The 23,720-nt window shown below is 44.4% G+C and overlaps 1 protein-coding gene across 4 annotated transcripts; it reads right to left on the reverse strand.

The window, feature by feature from the left end:
- Positions 1 to 57: 57 nt before the first annotated feature.
- Positions 58 to 23,181, reverse strand: FHIP1B (FHF complex subunit HOOK interacting protein 1B). Of its 4 annotated transcripts, none has more exons than XM_003923340.4 (12): positions 22,997 to 23,179; positions 13,439 to 13,767; positions 12,670 to 13,308; positions 12,142 to 12,300; positions 11,870 to 11,956; positions 11,501 to 11,668; positions 8,029 to 8,108; positions 7,659 to 7,822; positions 6,437 to 7,216; positions 3,590 to 3,768; positions 3,268 to 3,430; positions 58 to 580 (listed from the first exon to the last, which is right to left on the reverse strand). In XM_003923340.4, the coding sequence occupies exons 2-12, from the start codon at positions 13,574 to 13,576 to the stop codon at positions 219 to 221; spliced, it is 2,919 nt and encodes a 972-aa protein (XP_003923389.2). In that variant the 5' UTR covers positions 13,577 to 13,767; positions 22,997 to 23,179; the 3' UTR covers positions 58 to 218. The 4 variants fall into 4 exon arrangements, with proteins under 4 accessions (XP_003923389.2, XP_003923390.2, XP_074257126.1 ...); XM_003923341.4 differs by having other exon boundaries at positions 7,617 to 7,822; positions 22,997 to 23,178; XM_074401025.1 differs by lacking the exon at positions 58 to 580 and adding an exon at positions 587 to 689 and having other exon boundaries at positions 7,617 to 7,822.
- Positions 23,182 to 23,720: the final 539 nt, after the last annotated feature.

Here is a 23,720-nt window from a genome sequence, read left to right on the forward strand (position 1 = left end):
TTTCCTGGGGCCCCGGCCCCATAGAAAAAAGAATGGGAAAGAAAAATGAGCACAGAATAGAGATTTCCCTTTTATACATATTGCAACAAGTTCTCCATAAAACATTCATCTGAAATAAATTAAAAAGTCCTTTTGCCACTGCCTCCAAACATAAAAAGGAACCTGTGCCCTAGCCCCAGCCCGGGCCACCCATGGCCCTGATTGTCCATGGAAGAAAGTTAAGGATTGAGGGGCCCATAGCCTGAAATGGGAGGGCCAGATCCTTCCTCTGAAGTCTCCAACAAGAAAGGTGAGGTGACAGCATGAGCCTGGGAGATGGCAGCCAACTCCTTGAGAAATTCAGGGAAAATGACTGCACAGTAGACGGCATTCTTGACTCGAAGAGCATCACCTTGGCGCTCAGGGGCCCCGCCCCGAGGGGGCAGAACTGGAGTTGAAGCCCCAGGGGAGCCCCCACTTAGGCCAAGTCCTGCTCCATCTCGCCCAGGCTGAAGGACCAATTGTGCCGCCTGCCGGGCCCTGGTTGGACTGTGTGCATGCCGCAGGAGTAAATCCCCGAAGGATGGCCTCCGGCTCTTCACTGGGAATAAACAGGGGTATCATGAAGGTGCTGGGATCAGGGAACCTCCCTTGGACTGAGAGGGGAGATTCCCCCACCCCCTAGGTTCTTGGACTTCTCCTTTAGGGTTCTGAGGAAATGGAAAAAAGGACAAAATGGACCAGAAATGAACCTCAGGTACCATTTCCTGTCCCATCCCTGAAGTTGACTCAGGACTAGAGTGGAAAAGAGTTCTTTTTCACTCTAACACCAAAAAATACTGCCTGCCTAGCCTTTTTCCCTCCGTCCAGCCTCCCAACCCAGCCAACCATCCTTCTCAGTCTTAATCAATCAACACTTCAGCCACTTCATTCCCAGTCAAGATTGCTTCCTTCTCCATGCCCTCTCACCCTGATGAATCCTCCTCTTTCCAATCACTATTCTACCACCACCAAGCTATTTCTCCTGTCCACAGCATGCCCTGATTTCATGCTTCCCATCACCCTCCCTAACTAGTCAACCACTTCCATCTTCCCCAGCCTATCTGTAATACCCAACCCACATCCTCTGCTCCTACAGTATCCACAAGTGCTATATATGCAGTTATAGTTCAGTGACAATTTCACTTCTGTCATACTCTGCTATCCCTCCAAGATCTGCTCTCCTGTACCACCACTTCACCATTCACCAGTCCCTGTCCTACATCAAAGCCTCTCTCCCACTGGTGGTGGCCAATTTCAAGTCAGCTTAGACTCAAGTGAGCCATTTAAAACACTGTCCTCTTGCCTCTAACATTCTGCCTAGATTTCTGGGTCTGGATTCGTATCTACTATAAAGGCCTAGATCTTAATAATGATTCCCATTTCCTACCTCTAATACTGGCTACAGAAGTACTATACAGATCTATTAAAGTTGGCATTCAGAGCCCTTCACAACCAGGCTCACACTCCTTCTACAACTTCTTTTCAAACTCTCCACACCCCATCTTGCTTTTGTGTCCACATCTATCTTCTTGAAACCCTCCAGGCACTTTTCATGCCCTGTACCTCCCTCTGCCTAAATTTTCCTCTCCCCACTTTTTTCATCATTCCAGGCTTAATTTTACTATCCCTGCTTCTGTAGAAAACCTCCTCCGATTTGTCTTCCAGTGACTCCCAATTCTTCTCCCCTTATCTCAACATACTTAATTTATTTCTCTGTCTTCTACCTCATACGCTAACCTGTGAGCTTAGACTTTGTCTTGTCTACCTTGTCTACCTGGACCCTCTACAATGACCTCAGCACCAGAACTGTAGAAGGAAGAAATATTCACAATACTAGACCATGAAGAAATCATGCTAAAGAACTTTACCTGAGACTTCACAGCTGTGCAGTAACTTTTGTGGTATTCTCTTCCCAACCCATACACATTTCTCATTAAGCCTCCATCTCTGCTTTCAGCATATCATTTTGCCTTCTGCTTCGATTAGTAAATAATGATACAAAATCCCTTTCTCCTCTACACTTCACAACTCCACTGACACATGTCATTTCCTCCTTGCTCTCTGCTCATTTGCCTCATAGGGAGAAAAACAAAAATCCTTTTCCTGTCCAAAGTTAACCCTTTTCTATTGCTTTAGATCCCATTACTCCCAACACCTTTAGGACCTTGCTCCCTCTGGTATTACATTCCTCTAGTCCAGGCGTCCCCTAACTTTTTACACAAGGGGCCAGTTCACTGTCCCTCAGACCGTTGGAGGGCCGCCACATACTGTGCTCCTCTCACTGACCACCAATGAAAGAGGTGCCCCCTCCTGAAGTGTAGCAGGGGGCTGGATAAATGGCCTCAGGGGGCCGCATGCGGCCTGCGGGCCGTAGTTTGGGGATGCCTGCTCTAGTCACTTTCCAGATTGTACATTCTTTCAAGGCAGAAATTATATCTTGTAACTCCCTGATTTTCCTGTACCAAAGACAATGCCTGGCACGTACGGCAAAAGTTTTAGATACTTATTAAGTGAAAAGTCTAGACTTAAAGCTTCATACTCATACTTAATTCTTCCTCCTTCCTTATATCACTCACCAAACTGCACCAACACTTCCCTTCCATGTCCACTTAATTCTAACTCAAGCCTCCCTCATACTATCTACATTATGACAGAAGCCTCCTGATGCTTCCTGACTCTTTTCTCCTAGCTTGACTTCGTCTGAGCTAACATACTAATCTCTCCACTTCCACATTTAGAACTTCCAGTGGTTTTTCACTACCTAAAACATGACAACTTCTACTCTGAGAAATTCAGCTCCAGCCAAATCTCTCCAGCCTACTACCAACTATTCTATCACCTTTTAAATCCCCTACTCCAAATGAACAGTCCAGAATTTCTCCTTAAAAAAAAAAAAAAAAAAGATTCCCTACTCCTTTGCCTACCTAAGTCCTACCCATCTCTCAAGGCCCATGTCAAATGTCATGTCCTTTACTAAGCTGTAATAGTATCACAACCTACAGACTACTCTGTCCTCTTTTCTTTCTTGTCCCCAAATTTGAGAGTAGTTTTTGCTAGAACTGCTGATCTGGCTTTTAATAGATAGAGCTATGTTCTATCCTCCGACCTGATGACAAACATAAAGACTCAATTTTCTACAATTCTCCAGGTCCTGGCACAACATTTCACTCTTAATAAGGCTCAATTAACCTGGGTTAATAAGCTATCTAGGGAAGGCAGGTATGGGTGTGGTGGGATAGGCCTCACCTAGGGGATCAGAACGGCGCGGGGCAGGTCCTCCTGCAGGGCCCTCAGCCCAGTCCAACTTGCCACGGGCAATGAGGTACTTCTTGGCTTTAGATAGCAGTGCTGGGAAGTCTTCCTGGGAAGCCGCAAAGTTCTCAATCTTATTCTTCACAGAGCCCAGCACCTATGAAGCACAACTTCATGACATTACTGAGCAGCTCTAGACCGATACAGTCCTTTCTAGTCCCACTGGGCCTGTTCCCAGCCCACCCAGGGTCACTCTAGCTGTGGGCCTGGCCCACCATGGAGCCTGGACGCACCCATGCATGCATGCATCGCACACCTGCAGCAGGGACTTGACACTGGGCTGGAAGACCATGTTGGTGTTGAGCAGGAAAGAGCGGAGCAGGGGCTGGGGGTGACAGGCCAGCTGGGCCACCAGCCCCGTCAGCAGGAAGTTGACATAGACGGAGTTCTGCAGCATGTTCTCGAGTTTGGCAAAGAGCACAGCCATGAAGGGGCCTGGGTTGGGGGGGAGGTGGGCACAAGGATACAAGGCCTGAACACAATGCACATCGCACGCATTCCTCCCCAAAACAAGAGACCCCCACCAGATGAAAAGTATTTGTATGTCAGCCTCTGGGTATGTTTAAATATCCTGTGGCCACCTATTCTGGAGAAAATAAGATGGCAGACACCATATGGACCCACCAGAGTCCAGATGCCAGCTTTACACACATTCAAGCTGAAGAGCCATGTCTTAGGCTCTGGAGTCTGAGAGATCTGGTTTCATCGGCTTTGCCCTTTACTAGTTACATTATTGGACAAGTCAAAACTCTCCAAGTCTTAGTTTGTTAGCTGGTAAAATGGAAAATATACCTACCTCATAAGGTGATGAAAAGTATCAAAGTATTATCAATATAAAGCATTTAGCCTAAGATCTGGCAAATTTTAAGTGTTCAGTTATAACCATAAGCCACAATTACAAAATCTGTTGTTTATAAAAAATTCACCCAAGAGGGACAACAGAAGAACAATAGAGAAAGTAGTTCTAGAGATTTTTTTTTTTTTTTTTTTTTTCAAGACGGAGTTTCGTTCTTGCTACCCAGGCTGGAGTGCAATGGCGCGATCTCGGCTCACCGCAACCTCCGCCTCCTGGGTTCAGGCAATTCTCCTGCCTCAGCCTCCTGAGTAGCTGGGATTACAGGCATGCGCCACCATGCCCAGCTAAGAGAAAGTAGTTCTGACCGAAAAGAATTAGGTTCCACAAAAACCGGAGAACACTAAACCTGGTCAGAAAGAAAGCAAGAAGATGGTGTTGCAAAGACAAAGTAACTATGTGAGCCCATTTAAAGTTGGAGGGCCAGAGAAGACATCGGTTTTGTCTTTCAGAAGCTGGGAACCAAGAAGGTGGAACAGAATATGTAGTAAAAGGATAGCATAGTGCAGGGGCAAAGAAACTGACTGAGGACAGACTCTTTGGTGGGAGAGAAGGTAAGGAAAAGGATCAGCATTATCTACTAGGAAAACTGACCTCAGCTAAGCCATATCACCAGCTGTAGGTCTCTATAACCATCACAGTCCTTCTGATCAGGGATTTTTTGTGGGGGAAGGGAGAGTATCTAAGAACTGTACTATGAATTGAAACAGGAGAATGATGGAGGGCAGGAGGGAGTGAATCCTGAAAAAGATCCTGAAACATCTTCCACTCCAGGTGCACATGACTAGCATTAGCTTCAAAACAACTCTAGCTTAACAGGGTCCTAAGATACCCCATAACTTTGTCCTTTTCCTTTCATTTCCTGGAAGTTTCTTGCAAAAAAAACAAAAACAAAAACAAACAAACAACAACAAAAAAAACAGTTCAAAAAGCTCAGATTAGTTTAAAGAGAAGAAAAAGGGCAAAAGCTTCAATTAATACTTCAAGACTGTGGTAAAACCTGCACATCATCTCCTAGTGGTATTGAGCTTTTGAAAGGAACAGAGCAAAGGCTGAATAAATGGAAAGACGTATTTTCTGTAGGAGGCAAGAAGAGGGAATTGGCACAACTCCAGGGCAGAGGCCCTGGTGTTGTACAAGCAGGATGGCCAGCATCTCCCAGGCCCAGTCAGGACATGAACTTATCAAGGCATGACAATCCGACTATGAACAACTGGAAGATGAATGTTTGCCTTAGTCAACTGAAATCTGCCATGCACCCAGAGATAGTGAAAAGCTACCACTTGCTAAATTCTCACAATGTGCCATAATTGTAGTTAAGTGATTTATATGCATCTATGGCAGAGATGGGAGGCTGTTAGGTATGCCTAATCCAAAGCCTGTGATCTTAGCCTTAGCCACTACATTACTTCTCAGAGGTGGGTTTGTTTTTTGTTTGTTTGGTTGGTTGGTTTTCCTGGCCTGGGGTTTGGAATGGCGGGGTAAGCTAGTTCTCATAGAAAAATAAAGAAGAGTTAGTCCAACCACTCAAATCGAGTCTAGCTCCAGGCCATCCTTGAGAGTCCAAAAGAACTCAGTCGGGGAGCTCAGGGTCACGCTCTGTCATTTGCCTTCAAGGAGGTTGCACTCTATCTGCTTAAGACAGTCTTAGTGGTACTGGGCAGTCACGGCAACCAAGAAGGTACAAGGACAGTGAACAGGAAAAATCTGAAATCGAGTCCTTCTTTGAAAAGGTAGAGAGGAAGGAGCTGAGTAGGGAGAAAAACAGAAGGTTAACCCTAGGCCCCAGGAGAGCTGACAGAAAATCCAATACCCAGACAGATAAACTGGAGGGAATGGCATAGAGAGTGTTTACAGGTGCCTCTCATAGAGGATAGCATATATAACTTCGATATGATTCGGAAATATTGCTGTGATTCACCAGGGAACACCAAACACAGAATATCCTAATTACGAATTGAAGGAAATGGCCAGACTAGGGAAAGAGGAGGAACATGCACATAGGACAGACATACAAGGCTCAAATATAAGTAAATATTCAAACCAGCACAAGCATGGAAGACAGACAGACAGACACAGGGACACAAGTATGACATGACATGTAACTGGAAGTGATGCAAGCAGGATGGATGAGGGGCTAGGCATGTACACAGAAATGACGTTGCCAAGAGGTCTAAGAAACCAGCACAAACATGTCAAGAACATGCAAAAAGAGTACACAAAAGAGAAGACCTAGGCTAAGAAGCTTACCAGTAAAGGGCTGGCTTGGCAGCTGGTTGAGAGTCCGCAAAGGGCTGCTGAGGAAGGGGCCAGGGGGCTCAGGGGGACAGGTGAAGCTCTCGTAGGCCTCCTCCTCCTCAAGGGGTAGTGGAGGTTCTAAGGGAAACTCTGAGCCAGCTCCCCCATTGCTCAACGCCACCTCTAGCTCCCGGAGCTCCTGCCCAAAGCCCTCTAGTCCTGCCATGCCTTCAGAGGTACCCTCTAGTAGTTCCCCAGCTCCCTCCTTTGGCACCAGACGAACCTTCTTGGCCCCCTCAGGCCATGATCCTGGCACTCCATTGAGCTGGGGAGGGGGCAGGTGGCCAGGGCCCTCCCCTGGAGCCCCAGCCAGCCCCCTACTCCCCAGCTCTTCCTCCTCCCCTTCCCCCATATTGTTCCTGTCCTCCTCAGGAAGTAGGCTGCGCTTCTTAGTCCGAGAGCCGAAAGGACTGGGCTCAGGAGAGGGCCGCTCGCCATCATAGGGGGCAGACCAGGTACGACAGGCTCGGACACAGCGGTCCACACCACGACGTGCCTCACGCAGATACTCCAGGTAATTGTCTTCCAGCTCTCCAGGCTCCTCTGCAGGGCTAGGCCGCCGGCCAGGGCTGGAGGCTGGGGATGCAGAAAGCCCTGGTGAGCAAGGGGCTGGGCCTGGAGACTCAGAGCCACCCAGGCTCTGCTGTCGCAGGAAGAGAGCCAGACGAGATGGTGTGGAGGGTCGGGGTAGTGTCACCACAGAAGAGGAGTCCACACTTGGGCTTCCAGGACCTGCAGAGGGAAAAAATATAAGAGAAATCGAGGAGAGGTTCAGGAGGAGAGATAAGACACCTAGGGAGACTAAGACAGAAGGCAATTGGGAGGCAGAAACATGGAACCTGTTCAGACAGCTAACTCTCCAACCTCCTAATTAACGTTATCCTAATCCACCACCCCCACTCACCACCATCACCACCGAAGAAACAATGGAAACAGGAAGAGTATACAACTAAAGAGAAGAACAAGAATAGTTTGGCCAGAAGTTCCACTCTAATTTTCTTTGGTGAGTGTAAGGATCCTCCCTGCAAGACACCCTCATCAACCTCCCCAAAGACAGAATGTCACTCATGGTCACCTTCCTCCCCTCACCCCAGCAATCCCTTGCTACGCTTCCCCAGAACACAGGCCATACCCGTGATGTCCTCCCTTCTCCCTGTCTCTCTGCTAGGCCCACCTCGTGCCCACGAGGCATGCTCTGGACGAGGTGGGCTGGGGGCATGGTGGCGACAACAGCGTGGAATTAGGGAGAGAAACTTGTCAGCTGCTCTTCCATATAGGTCCACATCACGCACAGCTGGCTTCTGGCTCAGCATAACATGGTTACATGGAACAAGATACCTGAGAAGACATCAGAAAGGGGACACAGGGTAGATCAGGAAGGAAGGACAGGACCTAGGAGAACATCAGGCCAATGAAACTACATGGTTAAGCCAGGCTCCAAGTAAAAATTCATGAGCAACCCCAATACAGCCTATTGCCCCAGCAATGCACAAAACCCTGAAGCTTCAGGGTCAGCCATCCCTCAGCCCTGCCCCCACAGATACCTGAGAACCAGCTGCAGCAGGACATCTTCACAGCTGAGGTTCAGGAGGGTCCTGAAGAGACTCAGAGAGACCATGCAGAGCTAGTGTGGGGAGGGAAGGAGGGAGGAAGGGAGTCACCTTAAGCGCTCTCTGCCTTCCAAGCCATTCACCAAACAGGAACCCCCGAACTCCAAGCCCAACCAACCATTCTTAGAGGAATTCCGAGAGGCCCATGCACCAGGCCTGGCACGTTAGTTACACAAGTATTAGCTAAATGACCACTAGATCTTTGTGAGCAAGACTTTACTATTCACACAAATGAAGCATCATAGACCTAGTGGACTTCTATAGATTCTCTAGCTACATATACCTGGTCAGCAGAGACTCCAGCAATACTTGAATGAAAATCCATGAGAAGAGACTAAGAAATACTGTGATTGAGTGAACGACTAACAGGAGACAACAGAAACATGGTAATTAAGTGAATGCCTGCCAGAAGGGACTGTAGCAACACAGTAACTGAATACCTACCAATAAGAAACTAGAGGGAACTGGGAAGATTCCCAACTGGGAAGTAGGTTGGGCTGCCAAGATGAAGTCTGAGTCACCTCTCTTAACACTAGTGTATCACTCAGAAGGCAGAATAAAGAACAGCTCAAGGGCAGCTGACAGGAAAAAAAGTAGGTGGGTCAAGTTTAGGGGAAACCTTTTATTTTAGAAAGAAAGAAGGTTGGTTCATCTCTGACTAAGCAAAAAAACAAACATATAACCTCTCCCTCACTCCTCTCAATCTTCCTAGCACTTTCTCTATACTTCCCTTATAGCAAGTATGTCAGACACCTTGAGCTCCCTGAAGATAACTTAATAGGTCTTGGTCTAGGGCACTATCTGAACATTTAGGCATTATTTGCTAAATGACCATGGGAGAATTAAAAGTCAACCACACAGCAAGAAAAACATGAAACAACAGATCACATTTTGAATAGCATGGATGTTCAGGAGGCTATCCTAAATGACCACTTTAGCTAGCAATGAAAAAATTCAGACTCACTGAAAAGTAGTATGGTGGGTAGAAAAGTCGTCCCTCAAAGGTGACCACAAACTAATCTCCAGACCCTAAAAATACTTCGGCTTACGTGGCAGAAACGACTTCACAGATGTGATTAAGATTATGGAATTTGAGAAGAAATTCTCCTAGATATCCACAGATAATAGAGATCCACAGATATCTATTACCTATGGATGAAGAGGGGCCATGAGCCAAGGAATCTGGTTGCTCTACAGGCGGAGAATGTTCCTCAGTTGACAGCCAGCAAGCAGACAGAGATCTCAATCCCACAACTGCTAGAAAATTAATTCTGCCAACAATAGAAATAAGCAAGGAAATAAATCTTCCCCTATGGCCTCCTGAAAGGAACATACACCCCACCCCCCAAAATCTTGATTTTAGCCTGGTGAGATCCATGTCTTATGTATGACCTACAAAACTGTAAGATAATAAATCTGTTTTAAGCATTAGGTTTGATAATTTGTTATGACAGCAATAGGAAATTAACACAGGCTGGTTAGCCAAAATTAGTCACTTCAAGGCACACAGACAGGCTAAGTTATAAAGTCAAGCCAAAAAATCAAGCTTGAAAGGACCAGACAGTGCAAAGGAGAGCATCTACATGTTTAACATGGGCATCCTGAAATCAGAAGAGATCTGGTTCTTCCAAGAACCAGGAACCAAGAAGAAACATCCCAACAACACATAAGGCTCCTAAGACCAGGGAACCAAATGGAAAACTAATAGAAACAACTACTAAAAATAAAAGATAGTGAGGAAGAATCCAAGTTAGGATAAGTTAAGACAAAGGGAAGACAGACAGAAACAACAGATAAAACCTCACAAAGAAACTCAACTGTCTCTAAACATGAACAGGACAACCTGAGGCCAATCATGGCCTAATTTCAGCATAATGAGGAAAAAAATAATTTTGGTATCTTCGTAAAATTAAAGCTTTAGTATCTATTCCCTAATGGTTCCAATAAATCTTAACCCAAGGCATCTATCATGATTACTTTTTGGAAAATTTTAATGCCCTGAGCCTATTCCCAAAGATTCAAGAAATCTGAGGTAGAGCTCAGAATCTGTTATAGTTGTTAGTCATCATCTTCAAAGATTCACAGATGTTTCTGAAGTATACACTTGGTTTAGAAACACTGGTTTAATCAGTTAGTCTGGAATATTTCTTAATACACCATAACTTAGCTTCAGAAACTGTACCTATACAAAACACAGCTATCCAGGAAACTAATCTGGAACCCTACTACCAAGTACCTTATTATCTAGAGGTTTTCAAGAGCCCTTAGTGATGAAGGAATTTCTATTTTAAACACATAGATCCAGGCAACTTCAACTTGTAATAAAAGAAGGAACCAAAAATGGTCCCAGAGCCAAAATAAATGCCATGAAGTCCAATGCTAAACAATTGCTTTATTCTCCTAGAAAGCCTTAAGTCTTTATAACTTGGACACTAGTCACTCCCGTGTTATATATATTTCTATTTGTTAACATCCAAACTTCTTGCCATGGTCTTCCAGGTCATGCATGATCTTGATTTTACCCCCTCTATTCTTACCTCATTTCCTTCTTCCCCTTGCTCACTACACCTCTAGTCTTTCGTTTCTTCAAACACATTAAGCTCCTCCCCCATTTGATCTCTTTTGCATGCTGTTTCCTCTGCTTTCCTGTTCTTCTACTTGATCAATAGGTTAACTCCTTTATGATCTTTATGGTCTCAGTTTGTCATCTCTTCAGAGACGTCTTCCTTGACCACCCTACTATTTCTAAGCACTCTAGTTTTTTCATAACCCCAACCACAACTTATTAATATGTTTGCTTGTCTATCTTCTCTACAAAGTAAGCTCCATGAAGTCAGCAACAATGTCTACCTGACATTCTATCCCCAGCACCAGCAAACAGTATGGCACACAGTGAACATTCGATAAAAATGTTTAGGAGAAAGGACCAAAAGTAGATAGGTGGGTGAATCAGTGTTCCAAGTTATAGTTAAAATGCAGCAAATCCAAAGGAGAAAGAAGGTAAGCATATCAGTAGCACCTGGATCATCTACCAAAGCAGACACACAACCTAAAGTGCTCTCAAGTCGCCCACAGCAGGCCAGAGTGATAAACAGTTTTTAGAGAACTTAGGCCAATACTACATTACAAACACTGCAGAGTAGCAAAACCTATAGTCATAATGAACAGCCAAAGTCATCCAGAAAAGGTGACTGTGTTCTAGATTCACGTATTATAAAAGCAGGGGAGTAGATTAAAATCTGTACCAAAAATGGTTAAAAGTTTAATGCGGGACAGTTAATGCCACTTAATTTGAAGTGACTGCTAGAGATAAAGGTCAAAGAAGGCAGGAACACCCTCCCAGAACAAAGATCAGAGAGAGAAGATGGCTCATCCACGTAAGCCAGGATAGAGGTAAGGGCCATACCCGGGAGTTGCTGCCAATACGGGCAACGAGGGTGTCGAGGATGGTATGGGTGTCATGTCGGTGCAACAACAGGAATCGCAGGAAGGTACGGAGCAAAGCAGGCTCTGAGATACTCCGTAGGAAAAGTTCCAGATAGGCGGTACTGGCGATCATCTCCTCCACAGAGGTCTAGACAAAGAGAAGGGAAAGTCTGGAAGTGCATAGCTTTCCTGTACATACAGAGCCATTTTCTCTGGATACTAAGAGAAATCAGGAGAAGACAGGGGAAAAGAGAGGAGTACTCTACCCACTGCCTCCTACATTAGTCCTGGCACTGAGGTTACCACTGTAGTCTAGCCCCTTATCTGCCTTGCCACCCACGATTCTCACCTTGTGCAAGGCAGGACCCATAACAGGCACCAGGAATCCATTATGAATATAATCAACCAACTGCTTCTGCACCAGGGGGTGAGCCACCTGTAGGATTGCAAGAGAGAAGGGGGAGAGTTACGAGGAGACCACTGCCTGGAAGGGAGTAGAACGGTACACTACAGATAGGCATCCTACTTCCAAGATGGAAAAATCACAGAACTCCAGGGAATGCAGCCCCTCCTACCTCAAGAATGACCAAGGGCCAGGCCTCCAGGAAACTCCAGTCCTACCTGAATTACTGCGTTGCAGAACTCTAGGGAACTCATGAAGAGTGCAAGGGCTGGCACTCCCAGCCAGTCTTCCCGTCGCAGGCAGTGCCAATCATCCCCTGGAACCTCAATCTTTCGAGGCAGTGATGAGTACAGAGCACTGAGCCCTGTGGCCAGCACCTATGAGAAGTTACCAAAGGCTCATACACAAAATATGTTTATAAAATATAAAAAGTGAAACAGGGGAGCTATTAATCCAGAGTTTTGATGGGAATAGGGGTATAAGCTATTACCAAAGTAAGCATTTGGCCACCCAATATGCCAGAAACTCAACTAGAATCATGGGCCTACGAGGAGCCTTAGTATCTGCTCTATCCACCTAAGCCCATGATTCATCCCCACTGCAACTCCAGGGGGCTGCTTTCAAACCCAGGAACTACTGCTTAGGGGAAAGGGCCCTGGTACATAGCCTCTCCCATCTCCTGGATAGGAAGGTACTGTCTAGCATCTACCTGCCATACCCTACCCTCCATGCCAGGGGGTGCTAACCGGGCAGAAGTACGAGTGATCTGCGATGTAGCGGCCCACAGTAGGGCTCCCAGCTGACAAAGCCATGAGAAGAAGTAGGGCATCACGGGCCTGCTGGCCCAGGGTGCCCTCTCGATGAACAAAAGGGACAAGGCGAGAAAAGAGAAGAAGACGGGGAGCAGCTCCAGGTTCAGGAGGTGGCTGCAGGAAGAACTCGAGCAATGAAGGCTCCCGGGCCACACAAACACACAGCTGGCTGAGAAGTAGCACCAGGCCTTCATCCAATGCTGGGCTACTGGGCACAGGGCAGCCACAGGCATCCAGCAGGGTGAGCAGAGCCTCACGAACTGGACCATGCCGCAACAGCGGCTGGCGAGCTTCGCTCACTAGCATCTCAAATAGTTTCAGTTGTTCAGCCCGCCGTTCCTCGACCCCATCCCCAAGCTCATCCCATTGCAGCTGCCATGTCAACACACGGGTCAGCAGATCCTCCCGCAGAGCAAACTCCAGCAGGGGCCCAGGGCCTGTGGGGGCTGAGGGAACTGCACGATCCTCTGCCAGCAGTGTTAACATCTGGTAAGTGTGGTTGCGAACAGCACTGAGATCATCTGCACCCCCAGGAGCTGCCCGAGGACCTTGCCGCTCCAGGATTCGCACCACCTAGGGAAAAAGGACAGAAGATGGAAGGAATCTAAGATGATAAAGTGACTAAATGGGATGGTGAGAACACAGAAGGTTGGGAGAACTCAGGTGGTCAGCAGACAAGGCCCTTTGGCATACAGTCTCCTACCTGGGACCAGTGATTCTTGAAGACCATGAGGCAGGTCTCAGGGTCAGCCATGACTGGGGTCTGCAGATTGGCCCCTTGAGGTATACGGTGCCCAGGGCCCCGGGAGGCCAGTCTGCTCAGCCAATTCATCCTCTCCATGAGGCAGGCTGGGCAGGGCCAGCAGCCAGAGGTCTACAATCTGAGGATTTGCCAGCTGGAGGTTTTCTCCACCTGTGTCTGCAATCTGCTTCATCCGGTCTGTAGGAGCCAGTAGCTGCCCATGGAGCCAGAGGTTATACCAGGCTGGAATGGCAAGCCCAAAGGTCACTGCCCAGTCCAGATTTATGTATCTAATTCAGAGAAGAGATAATGGAAGGGATAAACAGAAGCTCACTTTTCAGAACTCAGAACCGCCACTCCACTGAAAACTCCACACACTTATATATACATACACATACACACACACACAATCAGCAACTGACATGTCTAAAACAGAACGCAGATTTCTACCACCAAACCTGTTACCCCATTCAACCTTCTCCATTTAAAAAAAAAAAAAAATACCAAGGTTAACCTAAATGCTCAAGCTGAAAATGTGCACATTATCCTTGTTTGTTCTTTTCCTTACTTCCAATATCCAATTCATCAGCAAACCCTATCATCTCTACCTTCAAAATATGTCTATTACAGTAGCTTCCAATCTGGTCTCCATGATTCCATTATTATCCCCCTGAGAGTTTTCACAGCAATCAGAGTGATAGTTTTAAAATCTAAATTATATGACCCATCCTCTGTTGAGTACTCTCCAATAATTTCCTATCACATGATAATAGTTCAAATTCCTTAGCTTGGCCTATAGGAGCCTAAATAATCTAATCCGTATAACTTCCTACCACTCTTCTCACTCACACTTTAATGACACAGGCCTTCTTGAATACTTTGTTCCCTCTGCCTAGAATGTCCTTCTCCTGCTCTTCACATTGCTGTCATTGCTCAGTTTGTTTTTTTTCAAATGCCATCTCCCCAGAGAGGCCCTGCTTAACAACTCTATCTAAATAGCACATCTTCTCACCTTCACTCTCTAGCTTCCTAATCCTTTCTTCTTAGCAGTTTTCACTACCTGAAACTATTTATTTATTTGTTTATCTTCCCCACTTTAGGTAGCTTCTTTGAGGGCAGGGTTTGTCTTAATGTGTCTGTTGTGTCCCCAGGACCTAGGGACTCAATAACTATTTGTTAAGTGTATGAATGCTGAAGTAAATAAATGGATGGATAGATGGATGGATGGATGGATAAACAAATGAATGAACAAACGAATGATCAATCAAGAAATCCAGTCTTGATCTGACTCTAACCCTCTGGGACTACTGAAGAAGAAATTTCTTTCTGTCTATCACAGATGCTTCCCTAAAAACCTATCCAGTGACCTATGGGAGATGAGCAAATAGACCCCTAAGTGACTGAATACTCTTAAGAGGAAGAATTCAGAGCCAACCAATAAAGCAGAGCTGGTTTCTTTCCAGTAAGGAAGACAGACACATTCCCGTCTCCACTCCTGCCAGACATATCCAAAACTTGCTCCCAGGAAAATGATAAGACATCCTCACAAGAAAAAGGAAAAAAGTACCAAGTAGCTATTGGCCTAGGCCATAGCCCATAGTTTCCTTCTCCTTTACAGCCACCACACCCTCATCAGTACAGTCTCTCATAAACAAAAAACCTTGAGAGGAAAGGTGTGGTTCAGTTGTCCTTCCTCTTTATACTCAACAAAGGCTGAAGGAATCCAGAGATCTGGCCCAGCCCCACATTTTGCCCTAAGGTTATATTAACAACATCTCCCTACACCCAGATACTCTCTCACACAATTTCCAGTTCACAACTAAGGGAAGGTAGCAACTATGTTTAAGGAAAACTTCTAAGAATAGGTGAGTCTTATAAAGGGAGGGGTCAGTCCTAAAGAGCAGGTAAGGCTTACTCATTAACTCACTGTACGTCCATATGGATAAAGTACTGGGCACTGTTCTAAATAAGCACTGGAAATAACAAAGATGGATAAAAACAGTTGAGATAGCATAAATGTAAATCCAACAAATACTGTAAATAGAGGTATTTATAAAACGTGTCATGGGGGCAAGAAGGAAAGCAACTAACTCTGCCTGGGGTGCTATTAGAGGGTTGGGTTCCACAGAGGTAATACTGAACACAGATCTTTAATAATGAAATACTGATTAAGTAGAGAGCAGAGGGAGAGGTTTTCTTCATACTAGAAACAGTATGTACAAAACTATGGTGCTGTAAAAGAACACGACAAATTCAAAGAACAGTTGCAAATTGAGTGTTCCTTAATCACACACTATTCAGAGAAGAGAAGCACAACATTAGTGGAAGGGTAAATATGGGTGAAGGTTATAAATATCACTAAATATTATGCTAAGGAGTTTAGGTTTTATCTATTGACACCCTAGAAACAAAGGAGGTTTTTAAACAAGAAAATAGTAAGACTGAATTGGCCTTTAAAAATATGTCAGATAGCAGTATAAGGTGGAGCAGAGAGAGATGGATTGCAGTGGACAATTTATAAGAAGCTGTTTCCATAGTCCATTCAAAAACAAAAAAAAAGTAACAACATGAACTATGGTAGTAAGAGAAATATTAGGAAAGATAAATCTGAGATTCACCTCTTTCTTAACATGTTCCATGCAATACTGAAAGTATTTATACCTGTAACACCTCTGCCAATCAATAGCAAGTTCCTTGACAAAATATAAAACATCATTCATTTTTCTTTGAAACCCCAGTGCAAACATAGAGCCTGAACTCAAATATTCTTGCGAAATTGAATGCTGAATTAATAATTTTAAGAGCAAACATATATTTACTACATGCCAGGTTCCATTCCAGCACTACATGAAATAGCTACTTTAAACCTCGTAAAAATCCATTAAGTATTATTATCCACATTTTACATATGAGGAAATCAAAGCCCAGAGAGGTTAAATAAGTTGCCCAATGTTACCCAGCTGGTAAGTGACAGGATTAAGATGCAAATGCAGACTATCTGCCTCCAGATTTAAGTTAACCACAAAGTAAAAGCAACAAGACCTGGCAAATAAATGAGGGATAAGAGATGACTCTCATAAGAAGGATAGGAGATTCAGTAAAAGATAAAGCCATTAACAGACTTCTAGAAACACATAACAAAGGGACAGTGTTTTAGAAAAGAGGATGAGTACAGTTTTGAACATGTTAAGTTTTGAGACATCTACAGGATATTCATGATGTATCACACTTGAAATAAGGAATAAAATCAAGACTAGAGATACAAATTCAAGAGTCAGCAGCTTATAGGTAACTATGAAGCTGTGGAAATACATGGAATTACCCAAGGAGAACAGCAGATTATGAAAGAAGGGGAAAATCTGGGGAAAAACCAGGATGTTGGAAAGTTAAAAAGGAGGAGCCTTTTTAAAGAAGAGTTTGAAGGTAGCCAGAAATAAAAGGAGAAATCCAAGAAATAACGATAATCTAGACATCAAAGAAAGGAAGTTTCACGAAACTGAAGGTTGTTGCCCATAGTGTATAGTTCTATAGAAAGATCAAGTAGAATGAAGACTGAAAATGGTGCAATCAAGTTTTTTATAAACTTAAGACAAGTAGTTGGTTAAAGAATAGGAATCGAAATGTATGATGCACTTTCAGGAAATTCAGTGAAATGAGAAAGGATAAAAATAAGGCAATAGCTTAAAGAAGTTGTGGTAAGGGGAGTCAAGAAAAAGCATTTTGCTTTGCTTTAGGATGGAGAGCCTCAAGGGTGTTTGTCAAGTGACAGAAGTAGTCTGAAGAAAATGACAAGTTATAAATAAACAAGATAGAGATAAATGACAGAAAAATCAGGTATACTCAGAAAAATAAGCATGCCACATTTTCTGAGAGAGGAAGAAAAGAGTCAAAAATAAAGGATGGGTGCTACTTCAGGCAAATCTGAAAGTGAAGAGAGAAGCTAAGATCCACAATCAACCCCCACCCCACCTTCCCTCTCTCACTCACCTAGAAGAATAGGGATGAGGGGGAAGAAAATGGGTAAGAAAGTGGCAAAGCCACAGAAGCAATGCTCAGTCTTGCATACATGGATTCTTAATAAATCATCAACACAGCCACAAAGACTAGTAGCCATCAGCAGCAGGGATGCACTTTTCTCAATCATAACTCATTTGAAGACTGAAAACAGAGAGAGATCCTACAGTCAAACAAGAATAATACAAAGTAGTAGGTAAAGTCTGAACTCTGGGGTCCCTCAATGGTTTAAATCTCAGTGCACAATTTTCCAGCTGTATGACCTTAAATAAATAATTTCACATATCTGAGCCTTATCTATAAATTCCTGACAGAATAACTACTGCTAGTTTTAAAAATTAAATCATATCCTATGTAGCATTCAACCATAAAGTAGGTACTCTGTAAATTATATATCCCTTTCCTCCTTTCTTCTCCTGATCCTATTTGACGCAGGTACCCATATCTCTGAGAGAAGAGATACAACATCCTTATGGCCTCCCAGATATACCTCAGTCAGCTAAAGAAAGGCCAAGCATTCAATCTCATTAAGGTCTTAACATGTCCAAAACTAACCTGCCTTCAGCTTCTGGAATTTAATTCCAAACACTAACTGCTCCTACCTTGCAATATACCTGGGGTACCCATTACTACGCCACCACTTGACCAACAGAGGGCACTGTCACGGAACCAAGGAATATTAGCCTCCAGGACCTTTCCTCATCCACCTGCCCACCCCAGTTCCACAATCCCATTTCAAAGCCTTCAAGAGAAGATACTGGAATCAGCATCTCAGATTCCAAAAGCCAGCACTTAAACTGGGCCCTGTTCACATACAACAAAAGGATAAATGAAAGTCACAGTTTGCTATTCCCATCACCAACTTAGACTCTGCAACGTTCAGAAGAAGACAAAGAAGAGGTTAAAATCACCAACCTCTTATGGTGCCCTTTCCTCCCACAGCAAAGTCAAAAAAAAAAAAACAAAAAAAAACAAAAAACAAAACAAAACAAAAAAAAACACAACCCCCTACCTTCCTTCAGGCTCAGCCACAGAGTAAAAAGGAGAAGGAGCTGATCTCTCAAACCCAAAATGGCGAAGAACAGGCACTCACCTTACACCCCAAAATACAGCCTTACAGCCACACACAGCAAGAGTGACAAGGAACCTCAGAACAGCAGGCATAGGACAGGAAGTGGCTCAGCCTCACTTATGAACCTTTGCCCGGCGAGAGGCAAAGAGGAGGGAGCTGGGGGCAGGGATATACCTGCAATACCTACACTGGACAGGGAGAGACCAAAATGATCTTCCAAGAACAGGTCAGTAAAATTCTGTGGTTTCTCCCTCCTTACTATGGCTCTTCCTAGGCAAGAAAACTAATTACTGACATAAAAAGGATAAATGGGCTGTTACCCTAAATATTGAAAGTAGAATGACCTAATTAAAATCTCATAGGACTACAAAGGGAAAAACAAACAAAAAACACCACCTACTAAGAACTTACTAATCTAGAGCTCAGCTTACACATATCTTTCCTGCTTTTCCATCCTCAGACAAATGGGATCTCAGCGTATGGTCCCAACTCATTCCCTCCCCTCCTCCCACACTTCTTCTTGTGGGGATCCCCTCATCTGACTCCAGCAGGGCCCTTGTAATTCACAAAAGCGAACTTCTATTAATGACTCCTCTTGACAACAAGGAATCCTCATGTCACACACAGTTATCCCTACCCTGACAAAGATGTCAAAAAGGAGGTGAAACTGAACTAGATCCTAAAGGATAAAGACAGTTTGCTGGGCAGAGAAGAAAAGGCATTCCCAGTAGAGGAAGCAGCTATTACAAAGTTTTCAAGGCTCAAAAAAGTAACATGTTTTTAGGGAACTGTGAACAATTTATTCAAACTAGAACACAGATTAGGGAGTGGCAGATGAGAATGGAGAGGTGAGCTGAAGCCCAATGATGCCATATTAAGAAATTTGGATGTTGTCCTACAGGACACAAAGAGCCAAAAGTTTTTAAGCAGAAGAGTTCTGTGATCAGATATATATTTTTAGAAAAATCATTCTAGGGCTGGACTAGAAAAGATCAAGTTTTAAGACAAAAATTGTTTTAAAAAAATCACATGAGTTAAGGGGGAACTAAACTAAAGCTTTAACAGTGAAGATGTAGCAATAAAGACATAGAGAAGAAAGATAACATAAAGTGAAATGTATTAAGATTTTAGCAAATGATTGAATGCAGGGAGTGAAAGAACAGAAAGTATGAAAGATGACAATGAAGTCCTTGCCTGGAATGAGATAGGGGAGATGAGTCCAAAGGCGGGCTCATCTTTTGGGGCAAAGACTGTGAGCTCTGTTTTGGACATGTTAATTTTGAGATAACTGTGGAGATACACAATACATCAATAAACATGTATATCTGGAATATAGGGAAAGACTGACACTAGATACAGAGGAGTAATCAATTCATGATATATTTTTCTTTTCTTTTCTTTTCTTTTTTTTTTTTGAGATGGGGTCTCACTCTGTCACCCAGGCTGGAGTGCAGTGGCTTGACCTCGTCTCACTGCAACCTCTACCTCCCAGAGTCAAGCAATCCTCCCATTTCAGCCTATGGAGTAGCTGGGACCACAAGCATACACAACCTGGCTAATCTTTGATGTTTTATTTGGTGGTAACTTTTTTTTTTTTTTTTTTTTTGTAGAAACGGGGTTTCAAAATGTTGCCCAGGTTGGTCTCAAACTCCTGAGCTCAAGCGATCTGTCTGCCTCGGCCTCCTAAAATGCTAGAATTACAGGTGTGAGCCACCACATCCAGTCTATTATATTTTCACATTTCACATTATCTCTCTAAATTGAAATTATCTTTTCATGTGTCTATCTCTCCCAATGAGACCAAAAACCCCTTGAGAGCTCAGATAATCATGTTTTATTCATCTTGTTATCCCATAAAATGTGAGCATCACAAGTACAAACTATATCTTCAAGAAGTATTTCTTAAATGAATAAATGAATTCATTCTCCCAGCACTTAGTAGAGTGCCTGACACAGAGCAGATATGGAATAAATGATTAATTAACACAGTACCCTAAACATGCTATTATCTCTATATCATAATCCTTTTGTATGTTTCATCTTCTCAGACCTACCACTCAGCTATATGACACAAATCAAAATCCATTATACTTAATGCACTACTATTTCAACAGTCTGGTATAGCAAACAATAAGCTTACCAAATCACGTGGTTTCTCCATTATAACCAATAATTTAGTTCCTAAAACTCTCTAATATTTGACTTGATTCATCCTATGACTATCACATGATCCACTATCAAGATGTGATCCATGCATTATATATACCTGTTCCAATGTCACTGCCACAATATTAAATATAATCCTCATCCCTATGTCACCCTCACAGTTCCTTTACTGTCTTTTGGAAATAGAACAATTACAAATCATTAAAAAATTCTCTCACATTACCTTTCAGTGTCTATTATAAATCTTCTTTCCCCAAGTCTCTCTTACTCTGAGACAAAATTCTGGGTTCAACTTTGCCACTGTATGATATGTGACCTCTGGCTTTTGAATTTAATTTCTCATCTATAAAATGAAAATTCCTGTCTTTGTCACTTCACAAGTATCTACATAAATCGGTATAATAAAATTTGAAATCGCTATGTAAAGCATGAATGCTGCTCAGATGTCAAATTATACAGAATCATTGTATAAATGTATGCTTCTTTAACCTAATACAACAGCCACACCATCAACACTCTAAATTTCTAGAGTTCATAAAGCTATAATTAAATTAAAAATTGGGTTGTCACTTTTCATTTGGGTATATTAGATCTTTTTTTAAAAAAAAACACTATCTACTGTCACCATTACTTCATCAATGAAAGAGCACTTCAAGACCAAAAGAATAGGAATGATAATCTCTAATTTATCTGCATGAATAACTATGGTGTCTTTGTTTCTCTCCTTCCATCTTGGATGGATGACAATTTTATCATGTACAGGTCCTTGACCCAGTGTTTAGGAACCACTACTCCAAACTCTGAACTATACATTTAGGTCCTACACAGTTCTGTCTGGGCAAGTTGCCAAGGGTTCCACCAGTATGGAGGCCTGTTTGGTCTCCAGAAAGAAGCAATGAGAATATACCACAGGATAGAAGAGTTGGCTCTGAAGCTACAACTCTGGAAAAGAATGGGGACTGAGGCCAATTCTCAGGGAATAGTCTGGAGAGGAAAGACTTAGCTCTTCCTGAGTCTGGAAATAATCAGGATGTCCCAACCCCATGGCAGACTATCAGTAGAAAGGAAAATTTACTAGTGTGAACGTGGCCATTATCACTGAATGCCAACCCAACTTTCCAGAATTCCACGTGCATTTGGGTTGGTGGTGAGAAGGGGACCTAAAAAATCCCTAGCAAGATGAACCCAATTACAGGGTGTGGAGAGAAAGAGATGAATTTTCAGGTGGTTGAAATGTTCAATATCTTGAGAGTGATGGTTTCACAGATGTGTACACATGTCAAAACTCATCAAACGTACATTTTAAATATAATATAAACTAGCTTTTTAAAAAATTCAACTGTAAGAAAGGAGTGCAAAGCCATCCTGTTTGGGAGCCTTAAATATAGTGATGTATTAGGCAAGCCATACGACCTCCATAAAGGTAGAATTAGCAACTGAAAATGATCAATCCAATCAAAGACACACAGGTATGCATAGGTAAGGAGCAACAGTTGAATAAGGTTGTCCAGAAGCAGGCAGAGAGAAAACACAAGCTGTTATAGTGCAAAACCCTTCATGAGAGGGCCCATCTTCAACTACACAGTCCCAAGGAGAAACTCGAAGGAACTGAAGTTTCAGTGATTACTCTGTTAAAGACTGAGCCTCAGATATTATTTTCATTATCATAGGACTATTGCCCATGACACCTTCATTTTCCCGTCCGACAGAATATGGGAAGTCCATGGGAACAGAGGAGTCAAGTGCACAACACTTCCACCCAAGCTGCTCTACCCTGTCTAAAACTATTACTCTCACTGGGCAGGACAGTCCATCATCAAGGAGGCCCAGAACCAACCTCTCACCTTTATCCAAGTCTCACAGCCCTAATTTCCCCCGTCCATGGCCCGCCTTCAACTCCCTCACCAATCTGCCGCCAGCCCACTGGCTCCCACCTTCGCCTTTGACTCTCCCTCTCCTCGCGCAGGCCTTACCCCCTCAACTCTAGTGCCCGGGTATCCCTCACCCCACCAGCCCCAGCCCTAGTAAACCGCGTTCAGGAGTCCCTTCAACTTGGCACTTCCGAAAGCACCCCAGTCCCTCACAGACCCTCATCTGTCCATTCACCTGTAAGCTCCCACCCTTCTCCCCTATCTTGAACACTTACTCCCGGACCCTTACCACCTGCCAATCCCTCACAACCAGTACCGTAACCAAACCCGGTACCATTTTTTCCCAGTCTCTCAGCCCCTCCAAGCGCCTCTCCAGGCCCTGTGGCCCGTGCGTACCGTTCACTCACGGAACACCGACCCCGGCCAGGCCCGGTCGCCGCGGCTGCTAGGTGAGTTCAGGCCGCCGCCATCGCTTCTCAGGCGCACCATCCGCGCCCCGCCCCGCGCCACACGCAGCCCGCACCCCCGCGCACCACGCGTAACCGCCCGACGACGCACGACTGGGCAATGGCGTGCCAGCTCATTGGCTGAACCAGACCAAACCGGAGCAGGGTCGCTTGTTTCCTGGCAACGGCCGAACGCAGGGGCGGGGACACCCTCCGCATTCCGAGTGAGGAGCACCGCCTCTCCTCCCGGTTCCGCCCCATTCGTGCGTAAACCCCGCCCCTCAGAAGGACTCCGGCTTGTCATCCGGGAAGGCCTCTGGGAAGGTGGAGGCCGGCAGGGCGGAGGCGGAGCCCGGGAAGTAAAGGTCGAACCAGAGGGCAGAAGGCGGGACCTAAGGAGAGATGCGACTTTTAGAGGCAGGGAAAAGTCAGAAAGGCGGGGCTTGGGAGAGATGGAGCCGGAAGAAAGACGTACAGGAAAGGGGTGGGGCCACGGGTTCCGGGCGAAGCTTGGAGTGGAAGAGTGGGTGTGGAGGGCGTGGCTATCAGGAAAGATTAGATGTGAGGGGAGGAATCGGTAGGTGGGTCCGACCTGCGGAAAAGCGGAGCCCTAGAGAGGGCTGACTGCGGGCAATCTAGTTCATTTTTGCTCCATCGTGGTGCATAGCTTGGTC

Source organism: Saimiri boliviensis, chromosome 6 (assembly GCF_048565385.1).
Source record: "Saimiri boliviensis isolate mSaiBol1 chromosome 6, mSaiBol1.pri, whole genome shotgun sequence".
NCBI classification, from domain to species: Eukaryota; Metazoa; Chordata; class Mammalia; order Primates; family Cebidae; genus Saimiri; species Saimiri boliviensis.

Bases quoted from the DNA above. Each gene is read 5' to 3' on its own strand.
- FHIP1B (XM_003923341.4), bottom strand. From the start codon at position 13,576: ATGGAGAGGATGAATTGGCTGAGCAGACTGGCCTCCCGGGGCCCTGGG. The intron at 13,309-13,438 runs GTAGGAGACTGT...CTTTTTCCCTAG, and splicing joins TCAAGAATCACTGGTCCCAG to GTGGTGCGAATCCTGGAGCG. The intron at 11,957-12,141 runs GTAGGACTGGAG...GCAATCCTACAG, and splicing joins TCTGCAACGCAGTAATTCAG to GTGGCTCACCCCCTGGTGCA.